The sequence below is a fragment of the Babylonia areolata genome, chromosome 34 (assembly GCF_041734735.1).
Source record: "Babylonia areolata isolate BAREFJ2019XMU chromosome 34, ASM4173473v1, whole genome shotgun sequence".
Classification (NCBI taxonomy): domain Eukaryota; kingdom Metazoa; phylum Mollusca; class Gastropoda; order Neogastropoda; family Buccinidae; genus Babylonia; species Babylonia areolata.
Genome location: NC_134909.1, coordinates 13,079,013 through 13,093,975, shown reverse-complemented (window position 1 = coordinate 13,093,975; position 14,963 = coordinate 13,079,013). Strand labels below are relative to the sequence as shown.

General features: G+C 41.0%; 1 protein-coding gene across 1 annotated transcript; it reads left to right on the top strand.

Annotated features, from left to right (window-relative positions):
- Nucleotides 1-13,561, top strand: LOC143277447 (26S proteasome non-ATPase regulatory subunit 9-like). The gene is made up of 6 exons (XM_076582268.1): nt 1-114; nt 3,302-3,404; nt 5,270-5,496; nt 8,891-8,992; nt 11,172-11,260; nt 12,482-13,561. The coding sequence occupies exons 1-6, from the start codon at nt 25-27 to the stop codon at nt 12,507-12,509; spliced, it is 639 nt and encodes a 212-aa protein (XP_076438383.1). The 5' UTR covers nt 1-24; the 3' UTR covers nt 12,510-13,561.
- The last annotated feature ends 1,402 nt before the right edge of the window (nt 13,562-14,963 follow it).

The window sequence follows — 14,963 nt, the reverse complement described above, 5'->3', positions numbered from 1 at the left end:
CTTAGCGCACAAACAATCACCACAATGGCTGCCTCGGAACATATGAAAACGTTGATGAAGAAAAAAGACGACATAGAAAGTGAAATAGCAGAGCTGGGTGATGTGTTAGAATCGGTAAATTTCACACTTGTGACTTGGTCTTTATAAAAACTATCATTCTCCCTCCCCCTCCCCAGATGTTTTGTTTTTCCCTTTGCTTATTCTGATGAAGAAAGCTCAGTTGAGTTCGGCTGCTTGTTCTTATGAAGAGAGCTCAGTGGAGTTACGCGGGGTTAAGTATATTGACATTTTTTTTTCTTTGAAATCATTTGAAGTCATTTGGAAGAGCGAGAAAGAACTTTCTTATGTGCACATATAGTTTGATTTAGTTATTTTTATTTGATGCCATTTGTCGGCTGGGCTCTAAGCAATATTTTTAATTTAATTTAATTTGATGCCATTTGATAAAAAGTACGAATTTTAACATTTTTTTCACCTTGGAATGCACAGAAAGTGGTATGACGTTTGAAAGATTAAAAGAGAAAAAAACAACAAAAAACAACAACAACCCCAGTGGAATCATGATTTTATTTTGAAATTGAGTTGATGGAACCTTGTTCCATTTTCAAATTAAAACGTCACCTTAGACAAACTGGTTAAACAACTTAGTGGTACACACACAAAAAAACTAAAAAGCCTGTCTTGGTATTCTGTGAATCAGTTTAACTTCTAAATATATTTGAACTGGGGTTTGAAACTTACTGCAGAATAGATAAAGTCTGAAGGTGATTCCCAGGCCCCATCCTCCTCCTGCTCAGTATCAGTTTCAGTAGCTCAAGGAGGCGTCACTGCGTTTTCGGACGAATCCAGATACGCTACACCACATCTGCCAAGCAGATGCCTGACCAGCAGCATAACCCAGTGCGCTTAGTCAGGCCTTGAGAAAAAAAGAAAATGATAAAATTAATTTGAAAAAAAAAAATCAAAAAAAAATCATAAAATAAAATAAAATAAAAATAAAATGTTAAGTGCATCGTACTTCTTCTTGCAATATTGCAGCCACACACCTGACAAGTCTTGTGCCATCTTAAACAGTGTGTGAGAGTGACACATTGATTTGCTTGCCATACTGTACATCTGAATGATCTGGTCTGTCTTGGTCATGAGTCAAAGTTTGTCTGTATGAGCATTCATTTAATAATTATTGTTATTAGAATCCAGGCGTAGAAATACTAGAATATATATATGTATATATAGCAGGTGTGTTTGTGAGTTGATGTCTTTTGTTGTTGTTTTTTTATTTATGAAGATTATATTATATTTTGTTTTGTTATTTGTTTGATTGATTTATTTATTTTTCAACATGCTGTACTTAAGGAAATGTTTTCTTATTGGTCTACATTATTTTTATTTGCAAACTGATAAAGTTATTCTTATTGCACTGCACAGTTATCTTGAAAAACAAAATTGAATGACAATGTTGTACATGTGGTTGATGTGACGTGAGTACTTGAGACAAAGAAATATATATGAGTTTACATTTTACAGACCTCAAAAGTTGCATCCTGTTATATCTTCTTTCATTGTATGTTGTATTTTATTGAAAATTATTGTCTACGAGGTTTTTACCTGACATCTTCATAATGATGTAGCATGGCTGGCGTGCGGTTTTTGTCAGCGTGTACTGACATGTATGTGTGAGAAAGGGGGGGTGTAATATGTGGGTTTTCTTACCTGTTCAACATTAATTCTGTTTTTGATGTGATTGTGTTCCATATTCTAAAATCAGTGAATATTCATGTTCCATTTGTAAATGTGCTTAGTATGTTTAATGTTAATTAACTTAAATTTTGTTACTCAAGTTATTGTGTTGCATAATTTAATGAATATTCATGTCCTAAATCTGTAAAAGTGATTGTGCTTTACGTTTAACGTAACAAACATGAACTCAAACCAACACATTTCTGTGAATTATCTCTTACCTATCTCTTTATCTGCCTATTTCTGTACCTCTTTATTTATCTGTATGTCTGTCTGTCTATTTATCGGTTTTTTTATGTATCTGTTTGTGAACATGATAATCATAATGTATAGTCAAAAGCTTACCACTCTGATCACCTCCTCTGTATATATAAGTATACATTATGCTGTTTGCAGCCCTGTAAAGTCTTTCACAACATTGTCTTGTCTGTCTGCCCATCAGCTTTTCTGTTTGTACATGTATCTATCTCTGTGTGTATATAGCGAGGGCAGGGGTGGAGATGGATTGAAATTTGAATGTTTTCTCATGCATGAACAGAAAGACCTAGTGTTGAAAACTTGTGTAACAATTGCCATGCTTTTCTCTTCATTCAGCACCAAGAAACCTTGCAAAACCCAAAGGCAGCCCCAAGTTACAAAGTAACTGTAGCGTAAAGCCCCAGGCAGCCCCAGGTTACAAAGTAACTGTAAAGCCCTTGGCAGCCCCAAGTTACAAAGTAACTGTAAAGCCCTTGGCAGCCCCAGGTTACAAAGTAACTGTAAAGCCCTTGGCAGCCCCAAGTTACAAAGTAACTGTTAAGTCCTAGGCAGCCTCAAGTTACAAAGTAACTGTAAAGCCCTTGGCAGCCCCAAGTTACAAAGTAACTGTAAAGCCCTTGGCAGCCCCAAGTTACAAAGTAACTGTAAAGCCCTTGGCAGCCCCAAGTTACAAAGTAACTGTAAAGCCCTTGGCAGCCCCAAGTTACAAAGTAACTGTTAAGTCCTAGGCAGCCCCACATTTTTGTATTTGCATTTCTTTTTATCACAACAGATTTCTCTGTGTGAAATTCGGGCTGCTCTCCCCAGGGAGAGTGTGTCGCTACACTACAGCGCCACCCTTTTTATTTTATTTTATTTTTTTCCTGCATGCAGTTGTTTTGTTTTTTTTAAATTTGTTTTTCATATCGCAGTGGATTTTTCTACAGAATTTTGCCAGTAACAACCCTTTTGTTGCCGTGGGTTCTTTTACGTGCGCTAAATGCATGCTGCACATGGGATCTCAGTTTATCGTCTCATCCGAATGACTAGCGTCCAGACCACCACTCAAGGTCTCGTGGAGGGGGAGAAAATATTGGCGGTTGAGCCGTGATTCGAACCAGCACGCTCAGATTCTCTCACTTCCTAGGCGGACGCGTTACCTCTAGGCCATCACTCCACTCCACATTACAAAGTAACTGTGAAGTCCAAGACAGCACAAAGTTACAAAGTAACCCTGAAAAGCCCAAGGCAGCCCAGAGCTGACCAGTGTCATTATTGTTGTTGGTTTTTAACATGTCTCTTGTGTGGAAATTGTTTCACTCAGCAAAAAGGCGTGGGCCTGGATGGTCCGCTGATCGACGGAGAAGGCTACCCCAGAGCTGACATTGATGTCTACGCTGTTCGACACGCACGCCACAAGATTGCCTGTGAGTACCATCCATTTGTACAGTTGCAGTTTTTTGTTGTGTTTGTTAAATTCATTATATATATATATACAAACAATTTATTTATAAAATAAAAAAAACCCACAGCAGTGTCAGTATGGATTGTTGAATGGCAGCTTCAGTTCTTAAAACATAGCATTGTAGTATTTTGTCATAGAGATCTGTTACATTGTAAACTAACAGTAACACATTCCTTAAGAAACATTATTCTTGAATTAGAAACCCAGCCCCAAATTAATCACCATAAATCAAATTTTTATGTTACATGTATAATAGTTAAAACACATTATTGAATAGAATCTATAAAACATTCACTTTTCTTTACTCATAAAAAAACAAACCTGGAACTAAAACTAGTAAAAGAAAAAACTCAAAAAAGTCCACTGTAAGTGTAACGAAGAATTCCGCTTTTATATATTATGTATATACACGTCAGGTATTCGGTACATATAACATCAAGAAACACACACACACAAACACATACACACACACAGAGCAAAAAATGGCAAGTAACATGATTGTGTGTGTGTGTGTGTATGTGTGTGTGTGTGTGTCTGTGAGCACTTAAGTAACTTATTAAGCCTTTGGCGATTGGCTGATTTTGTGTTCCTGTGTGTATGTAATGTGTTTACACTATCAATACATGTGCATGTGTTTGTGACTCACCATTATTTCAAACTTCTGCCGTTCTCAACAATAACGATGACAACATATCTGTAGACCTAACACACTGTGTTTGTGTGTATGTGTGCACACATGTGTGTGTGCATGTGCACGTGTGTATGTGTGTGTGTGTGTGAGTGTGTGATTTGCTATTGTTTCAAACTTGTGCTGTTCTCAATGATGAAGACGCCACTCTTGTTAAAAGGGGAGGAGGGCTCTCAATGTAATCCCTGTGATCAGCCTCTCACTGTGAAACACATGCTCATCGACTGTTGGGATCTGCATGACATTAGAAACAGACATTACAATTTACACGGCAGATTCTCAGAAGTCTTTGTTCCGTGATGCCCCTTTGTGGATGCTGATGGACCTCTTGAAAGAAGTGAACATTTTTAATCAAACTTGAATGTTTTAAAATTTGCAAGATTTAAAAAAAAAAAAAAATGAAATGATTGAAGCAGTGATTTAGTTTTTATTGTTCTTTTTTTTTTTTTTTAACCTTCAGTGAAAAAAGCAGTGATTAGTTTTTATTGTACTTTTTTTTAACCCTTGATAGCCTTTAGATAATGATGATGATAATAATAATAATACATAGTTTTTCTATGGCGCGATATCCAGCACCAATGCTGCTCAAAGCGCCTTACATCATCCAGTTGACTATAAACATGCCTTAAAAAAACACATCAACTGCTATCTGACAATGGAAAATAGCCAGTGTGGTCATATGAATGAAAAAGCACACTTAAAAGATGAATCAGATTATAAAAGCTTTGAGGTAAATAAGGCTTAGAAGTTAGATTAAAACAAAATGCATTTCATAGAACACACACACACACACACACACACACACACACACACACACACACACATATATATATATATATATATATATATATATATAGATGTCCCTCCCTTATAGTCACACACTCACACACAGACACACACACGCTGACATTAAATCAGGCATCTGCTTGGCAGATGTGGTGTAGCGTATATGGTTTTGTCCGAACGCAATGACGCCTCCTTGAGCTACTGAAACTGAAACTGACATTAAATATCACCTGCAGTCAAAACAGAATTGCACAAGCATAAAGATATTTCTTATTTTCTAACATAGAAGAATTCTGTTCGGACATACAAGCCTCTCACTAAGCACACCTCACATGATTTGTACTGGACGCCAGGTCTGCAGACGGATCACAAGCTGGTGATGAAGGAGATTGAGGAGGAGCTGAACCATATCCATGCCGAGGTCCGGCGGAAGAGAGAGTCGGGAGGGGGTGGCGTTCCCATGGACACCGGAGGTGAAAGCAGTTCCGGCACGTCCCTCCCCTCCCCTCCTCCCCTTCAGGCCCCCACGCCCTTCGCCAGGATTGACCGGGTGGATGTGGGGTCCCCCTCGGCTGATGCTGTGAGTCTGTGTGTGTGTGTGTGTGTGTGTGTGTGAGAGAGAGAGAGAGAGAGTGTGTGTGTTTTTGCGTGTGTGAGTGTGTGTGTCTGTGTGTGTGAGTGTGTGTGTGTGTGTGTGTGAGAATGAGTGTGCCTCTGTGTGTGTGAGTGAGTGAGTGTGCATGTTTGTGTGAGTGAGTGTGCATGTGTGTGTGAGTGAGTGTGTGTGAGTGCGAATGAGTGTGTGTGTATGAGTGTGAGTGAAAGTGTGTGTGTGTGTGTGTATTACATGTGTACAGAGTGTGAGTGAGTGAGTGTGTGATTGAATGCATGTATGTGAGCTGGTGTGTGTGTGTGTATATATGCATGAATGTGTATGTGTATATATTGTATGAGTGTGTGAGTTAGTGTGTGTGCGTTTATGTATGAGTGTGTGAGTCACTGAGTGTGTGACTTAGGGAGTGTGTGACACAAGTGACTGAGTGGGTGTGTGAGTGAGTGACCGTGTGTGGTTGATTAAGTGACAGTTTCAGACGACAAAGGTGGCATGGTAAGTGGGAGGTGACCGTGTATAAAGAAGTGGGATGGGTAGTGCTAGATGTTTCAGTGGCCTCGTGGTAATTGAATGAAACTTTGTATCTCTGATAATAATGATGATATTTATATAGCGCTGAATCTTGTACAGAGACAAATCAAAGTGCTTTTTGCACCAGTCATTCACACGCATGCATAACTCTAAAACTGGAGAAACTGAAAACAAGGAAGAGGCAGGGAAGGGAGGCTATCTTGGGAAGAGGTGGGTTTTAAGGCCTGACTTGAAAGAGCTGTGCAGAGACTTGATGAAGCGAAAGAGAAAGTTCATTTCAATTCCAAGGTCCAGAGACAGAGAAAGAATGGCGGCCAACAGTGGAGTGTTTGAATCTGGGTATACGTCAACAGAGTGGATCCAAAGCTGATCGTAGAGAGCTAGATGGAGTGTGCAGGTGAAGGCAGCCACAGAGACAGGAGGGTGCAGATTTGTGAATACACTTAAACGTAGAGTGCTGATCTTGTACTTTATTCTTTGTGAGACAGGGAGCCAATGGAGATGTTGCAAAAGAGGAGGGATGTGCTCAGATCTTTTCTTTCTGTGGACAAGTCGGGCAGCAGAGTTTTGTATGCGCTGAAGGGACTGAATGGATGAAGCAGGCAAACCAGACAATAGAGAGTTACAGTGGTCAAGGCGAGAGAGAATGAGAGAAACGACAAGTCTAGATGATTCGTTGGTTGACAGATATTTCTGAATGGAACTGATGCACTGCAATTGACAGTAGCATGATTGACATGTGTGACTGATACATTTTTGCATGGACAGTGTGTTGTTGTCAAGGACAACGCGGAGGTTCCTGACTGAACTGGAAAGAGTGATAGATGTGCTGCCAAGTTTGATTGTGTCAGTTGTGATGGAAGAGAGTTTTTGTTTAGTTCCTATGATCATTGCTTCAGTTTTGTCCACGTTCAGTTGTAACTTACTTAGAGTCATCCAGTTTTGAATGTCCAGGAAGCAGTTGGATGTTTCTTGCAAGAGCGACAACAATTTTTCAGGGGTATCACTCTTCTGGAGTTGAGTGTCGTCAGCATGAGAATGATGACTGACAGTATGGCGATTGATTATTTCAGCGAGAGAAGCACTCTACAGTGTGAAGAGCACTGGGCCTAAAACAGATCCCTGTGGGACTCTGTGTTTGATTTTAACAGGTTCAGACTGGAAAACATCAACAGTGTGATCATAAACAAAACCCACAACAGCAACAACAACAATGACAAAAACAAAAAAAAAGTGCTTGAAAAATGCTACAGCTGTGCCTGAACTTTGTCAGTGAACTGCCCAGAAGTTTGTGAAGAGTTGTGTTCCCGTCTCTTGATTGTTGGAGAGGTTTGATAACCAGTTTGGTGAATCAGGATTGGATGCCCTTGCCCAAGCACTGGTTGGGCATAATACAGGCACTCTGGTACCCCCATGCTGCAGTTGGGCGTGGGGCTGAGTGAAGGCAGGGTCAGTGTCACTTTGCAGGAGGCGTCAAAGGTTGAGAGCCAGGTTCATGTATAACATGTAAAGATGTCTGGGAGCAGATATCTTACCCATACATAAACCCATGCTAGTCAGGGGTTAAGAGCCAGGTTCATGTATAACATGTAAAGATGTTTGGGAGCAGATATCTTACCCATACATAAACCCATGCTAGTCAGGGGTTGAGAGCCAGGTTCATGTATAACATGTAAAGATGTTTGGGAGCAGATATCTTACCCATACATAAACCCATGCTAGTCAGGGGTTGAGAGCCAGGTTCATGTAAAACATGTAAAGAAAAAAAAAGGAATGAAATAATGAAAGTAAATAAAGTATATGCATCAAAATATAATGAAGTAAAAGATATGTGAAAGGCAAATGATTGAAGTGAAATAAGAATAAAAATGGGCTGTGCTCGGCAAACTTGTGTGCTCTCACACAAACGTGCATACTCAACACAAGTGTGCAAGTGCACACACACACACACACACACACACACACACACACACACACACACACACACACACATATACGCATGTACATAGCTACAAGTGTTTGGTGGCTTATAGGAAGAGGGTGTGGTTGTCTTAAGTGTAGAGGAAGGAAAGGAGGCATAGTCCAAGACTAAACATGTGAGTTTCTTTTAGCACCTGAACACAGTAGAAAATGAAGATCTGTATTTTTAACTCCCTCTGTGTGTGTGTGTGTGTGTGTGTGTTTGTGTGTGTGTGTGTAATTTCTGTAAAATCAGTCAGAATCCAGAATCAAATTTGTTAACAAGTCTGTGTCCGTATTTGAATGTTTTTTGTTGTTTTTGTTGGTTTTTGTTTTTTGTTGGTTTTTTTTTGTGTGTGTGTATACGAATGTGGATGTGCACATGCTTGGTAATGTGTGCACCCTGCTAAGCACTGTTTGTGTGTCTGTTTGCCTTTGTGCCTGCATTCATGTTTGAATATTGTTGTTGTCGTTTGTGTGTGTGTGTGTGTGTGTACCCATGCACATGTATATATATGCTTGTCCATGTGTACATCTGGCTTTGTGAATGCATGTTTGTGTGAGCATGTGCTTCTTTTCTTTCTTTCATTTAATGTCTTTTCACTTTGAGTGATTTCCTTATTATCATCATTCAGGAAATGTGTGCGTTTGTGTGTGAATGTGTTTTGCTTCCGCACACGCCACATCAATCCATTCATTTTTGTAACATGTTTATTTGAATACATGATAATGCTTTAACGTTTTATCCGTCTGGTTTTGAAAATGTGTTTGTGCATGTATGAGTGTATGTGTGTGTTTGTGATTGTGTGTATATGTGTGTGTATGTATGTATGTGTGTGTATTTAATTGTGTGTGTGTGTGTGTGGAACAGGGTGTGGAGGTGGGGGACGAAGTGGTGGAGTTCGGGTCTGTGTCGTCGGCCAACTTTGCCTCCCTCCATCAGATTGGAGAGATCGTACAGCACAGCATCGGGGTACGTATACTGTTGAGCTGTGTGCCACCTCAGACATGTTTCTTTTTCGCATTCCCGCTTGCATACTGGTAGTGAGACAGTAGACTTGATTCTTTCCTCAGCGCAAAGTTGCTGAGCATCGCCTCAACTGGCAATAACCTCGACCACTGTTGCCGAGAGGTGGAGAAAAGAAACGTACCTTCCATGCGTGTCATGTGAGAACAGGTTGGTCACCACTTCAGAACTGAGTCACCTTTTCTGGCAGACGTTTTAAGCACTGAGCCATCGTACGCCTAGTAGTTTAATCCTTATGAAGTTTACTTTCATTCCTCCTTGACCAGATCTAGCTGGAACTCTTTTCTTCTGCTTCTGCCATTAGCTTGAGAGCCCATGTCCTCTCTCTGCCAGAAATCGACAACTGCTTCATGAGGCTGTAGGCAGATGCGCCCCCAAACCCTCTTGCACCAATCTTTATGGCGAGGACTTTGGCTTGGAATCCAGATTCTCTCAGGCTGCCAGTTTGTCTGCCTTCAGCGTGAAGATAAATATAAAGAGAAAGGAAGGAAGGAAGAATGGAAAGAAAGAGAAAAAGAAGGAAGGGAAAAGAAGAAAAAAAGAAAAGAAAGAAAGAGTGTTGCCATAAAATCGTCATTCTGTCATAGATGACAGAGATTCACATCTCATGAGGTTCATTTATACTGTTCACTTTTTGAAATTCTTGTGGTCCTGATTGTCAGTTGGACACACTGCATTTTTGTTGTTGTTGTTTGTTTGTTTAGTGTGTGTGTTTTTTGTTTTTTTTAATGTGTGTGTGTGTGTGCGTGTGTGTGTGTGTTTGTTGTTTGTACATCTGTGTCTATGTGTTTGTATGTATGTATGCATATTTGTCTGTTTGTCTCTGTCTTTGCCTCAACCTGTGCCTGTCTGCTAGTTTGCCTAACTAGCATTTGAGAAACACATCTCTGCCAGGCTTTTCTCTTGTTTTTTTCTGCTCAGTCGTCTGGAGCATGACTCCCACGCCGCTCATTCTGAGAGCTCCCCCTCCCCCAGCCCCCCATCACCTCTCTCCCTCAAATCCCCCCTGCTACCCTTTGTTTGCTGCAGTCGCAGCACCGGCAGTCCACAGGAGGCTACTCACTGGAGGAGACTCTGCACTGCCTGCTGCCTGCCGAGTCACTCACTTCGGTGGCGTTCAGTAGTGCCCCGTTTCTGATTCGGGATGTTACGGAACACCGCCCACTAGCCTTGCCCCCCCTCTTCCTGGACTCCCAACCCTCTCAGCATCTTCTCTCCACCCTCCCCACTCAATGATGGCTTAGTTGGGGTGCAGGGTAATTTGGGAGATGTGTGTGTGTGTGTGTGTGTGTGTGTGTCGGGGGCTCATGCACGTTTATGTGTGTTTGTTTGTGCTTTCATATATGTGAAACTGCATGTTGGTTGCATATCTGTTATGCATCTGTGTGTGTGTGTGTGTATGTCTGTATGTTTTACATTTATTTGCTTATTTGTTTATTTATTATCATTATTTTTTTATTTACAAATAGTAGTAGTAGTAGTATCTTTTTTTCTTCTTTTTTTTTTTATTTAGATATTCATTTACTTCTCTATTTGTTTAATTATTTATTCTTTTTTATTTTTATTTTTATTTTTTTCTCAAGGCCTGACTAAGCGTGTTGGGTTACGCTGCTGGTCAGGCATCTGCTTGGCAGATGTGGAGTAGCGTATATGGATTTGTCCGAATGCAGTGACACCTCCTTGAGCTACTGATACTGACACTGTTGGAGCCAGATTCAGTATTTAGTCAGCAGTCCCCACCAGAGACTTGAATGGAGACCATCATCACAACCCTCCAGTGGTTTTTTTTATTTTTTTTTTTTTTTTATTGTTTCAGTTATTTGGCTTCAGTGTATCTTTTTCTTGACTGTAGTTTGATACAGTTTGACTAACTTACTTATTTACTTTGCTTGGTCTTTTTTTTCTTTTCTTTTTTATGTTAATGTTTCACACAAACCTTGGGTAGGCTCTGGAGAGGCCTGAGGAGTGCGCCCAGTGTGTGCCAAGGGTCAGGCATCTGATCTTTTTCTTTTTTCATTTTTCATTCACACAGCAGACGTGTGGTGGTGCAGGGTGCGTGGATCGGTCTGAATGCTTTGATGACACACCTCCTTGACACTGGAGCTGTTGTTTATTATTTTTTCAGAGGCCGGTTCGGGTCAAAGCCATACGGAACGGACAGGCGGTGACGCTCAGCATCACCCCTGGGCCTTGGCAGGGACGTGGAAACCTGGGGTGAGAGTTCTCTTCTCTTTTGTCTTTGTCTGTCCGTCGTTTTCTTCTTCTTCTTCTGCTACTTCTGTTTCTTCTTTTTCCTTTTTCTCCTCCTCCTTCTTCTTCTTCTCCTCCTCCTCCACCTTCTCCTTCTTTTTCTTCTTCCTTCTGCTTTTCCTCCTCCTTCTTCGCCTCCTCCTTCTCTTTCTTCTTCGTTCGTAGGCTGCAGTTCCCACATTCGCTTGTATGTACAAGTGGGGTTTGACAGTGTATTACTGTTGTTACCCTGCCATGTAGGCTGCCATCTGCAGAAATGGATTACAGGCTCTTTAACGTGCGTGTTTGATCTTCTGCGTGTGTATCCACTTGAATGAGGGTTCAGGCACTAGCAGGTCTGCACGTGTGTTGACCTGGGAGAGCGAAAAACATCTCCACCTGTTTAAGGTGCACTGCAACTCAGTGGAACTCAACACAACAGAATATATATATATTACAATTCAGTGCAATAGAATATGATAGGATACTATAGAATAGATTTCAGTGCAATAGAATACAATGCAATACAATAGAAAAACAAAAAAACGAAACAGTGCATTGAAGTACCATGCGGTCCATTACGACACAATGCATTACAGTAATTTAGAATTCAAAGCAGCGCAACCAAACATGGTACGACACATTACATTACAGCGCAACAACAACACAGTGCGCTACAACACAATGCAACAGAAACACAACACAGCACAACACAACAATGTGATGCGTCGCATTACAACACGGAACATCTGGCAACACAATGCAACAACAATACAGTACAACACACCGCATTCATTATCAGTTGTTTCGCTTGTCAGTTTAACGACTTCTCTTTTACGAAGTCCTTTAAGTAATTTCCTGTAACTGTATTTAGAGGGTTTTTTTTTTGTTTGTTTGTTTTTGTTTTTTGTTTGTTATGTTTTTCTTCCAAATTTCACCGACATTTTTAACCTCATTTGCCCAGTTTCCCCCAACTCTCCATTCATCCACATCTCCCACCCCTTCTAACCGATAATTCTGAGATGTATTCATAAATACTTTAACAAAATGTCTTCAATCACCGATATGTGTGACGGGACATTAAACAAAAATTCCTCCTCCACACCGCCACAGCATCACAGTGCAACACAACAACAACAACACGACCCATTATATCATACCTCTTCACAACACATGACAACTGCAACACATTGTTGGTTGTTTCAGGTGCAACATAGTGGTCATCAAAAGATGAAGGGGGGGGTCAGCAGATCCTGACACAGAGAAAGAGGGGGGAGGGGGGGGGGATTGAAGGACCAGCTTCCAACCGGGTGGGATATCTGCCTGCAGGAGTTTGAGGTGGCTCAGCCCCCCCCCCCCCACCCCCGACCCCTCCAGCACCCTCACCCACCCACCCATCATATTCCCTCTGCTCGGCTGTCTTGGCCAGTGTGTCGGCATCCACTGTCTGTGAATGGTGGTTTTTTTCTTTTCTTTTTTTTTTTTTTAATTGTGCGACGCATCTGTTAGCCACACAGGGAACGTGTGCGCATTTATGTTGTGTGTAGTATGTTGTGTGTGTTTGTGTCGAATGTGTGTGGAATGAGGATGCCTGTGGCAGTTTGTGTGTGTTTGTGTTGTTATTTGTATTTGTGTGTGTGTTTGTGCATGTGTGTTGTTTGTGTGTGTGTATGTAGAGTGAGGATGCCCATGGCAATGTGTGTGTGCGTGTGTGTGTGTTTGTGTGTGTGATGTTTGTGAGTGTATGCTGCGTGGGGGGGTGGAAGGTCAGGATGGTATGGCAAAGTGTTGTCTAGAGATGAGAATAGTGTGTATTGTTTCTCTATGTGTGTCCGTGCATGTGTGTGTGTGTGTGTGTCTTGTGTGGGTGTTTGCGTGTGCCCTCGTGTATGCGTTGTGTGAGTGTGTGTGTGTGCCTGTGTGGGTGTGCAAAGGAAAGTTGTGAGAGAACAAAGCTTGTTGAGGTTGAAATGAGCTTGTTGAAATGTCAGCTGTCCCCATTATAGACGTTGGAGGGTGTGGGGGGACGGGGTTGGAGTAGGACAAGCGTGGGGTCAGCTGTCATCAAGCAAACAGAAGAAACAAACAACAAAAAAGTATTTGTTAGCAAGAATATTATCCCTTTATGATTTTCTTTTCTGTTCTTTTTATTTTTCTTTCCTTTTTATAAAAAAAAAAATTTTTTTTTTAATGTTGACCAAGAAAAGGAGCAGAAGGAAAAATAGTGTCAACAGAAGTGAAATATGAGGTAAGAAGAAAAAAGAATTGGAATAAAAACCATCGGCCAAAATCCATGAGTATTCTGTGTCTGTATGTGTGTGTGTGTGTGTATGAGTGAATGTGGGAGCTGCAGCCCACGAACACAGAAGACGACCTGGGTTAGTAAGCAAGATATATATATATATATATCTACAGATTGACATACGTTTTACATTTGGGCCAGCAGCAAAGTGAGAGCTGTATTATCAATGGTTTCTCCAGTCAGTGGGAAATCATTTACAGCTTAGTCTTTTGTGAAAGACTATGACTCTCAAACTAGGAGGCAAAATTGCACTGGCTCTTAGTGTTGCAGCCTTGTGGGCTAGTTGGCCTTTGGGAACCATCCCAACACTGACTGTCCTAAAACCCTCCTGGCCGAGAGAGTGGGGATGTAACTTGGGCAAGACACTCTACACTATAATCAGATTCTAGCCCAAATAGTCGGAACAGCAATTGCCTCCTCTGCTGTTCTGATGGTCATAGTCGGACACGACTATCATATATATATATATATATATATATATATATATATATCTGTATCTATCTATCTCTATCTATCTATCTATCTATCTCTCTCTCTCTATATATATATATATGGGTTGAAGCAGAGTGAGGCGAGGATCATGCACAATTTATGACAATATTTCTTGAGAAATGTTAACACCCCCTATACTGAAATTATTGCTGAGGGCGAAAATGTTTTTGCTCAAGGATCTCAAGACTTTCACCTACTTTGAACTTCTTTGTAAAGGCAATGAATGCAAGATACATGGATATCCTCATCTGCAGGCTTAGGTTCTCGTGTCAATATTATCTGAGACTGATGAGAAAGTTCCAACACTTAAGTTTACCATAGAAACATGCACCTGTACTAAGACACACTCAACAAACGGATGTTCAAATCAGGATGCTTTACAGTTACATGGAGACTGTATTGTACTGTTTTACTTTTTGTCACAACAGATTTCTCTGCGTGAAATTCACACTGCTCTCCGGAGGGAGAGTGCATCACTACAGTGCAGTCCCACCCAAAAGGGGGAACAACCCTTTTGTTGCTGTGGGTTCTTTAACGTGCATTAAGTGCATGCTGCACACAGGATGTGTTTTTTATTCTCATGCGAAAAACTAGCACTCAGACCACCAATCAATGTCTAGTGGAGGAGGGAATCAAAATACTGATCCGTTTATAGGACTGGAACCCATGGACATCTCGGTGATGGCGCCTAGTGGGTAAAGGGTGGAGATTTTTCTGATCTCACAGGTCAACATATGTGCAGACCTGCTAGTGCCTGAACCCCCTTCGTGTGTATATGCATGCAGATTATCAAATACGCACATAAAAAATCCTGTAATCCATGTCAGCGTTCGGTGGGTTATAGGAACAAGACATACCCAGTATGCACACCCCCGAAAATGGAGTATGGCTGCC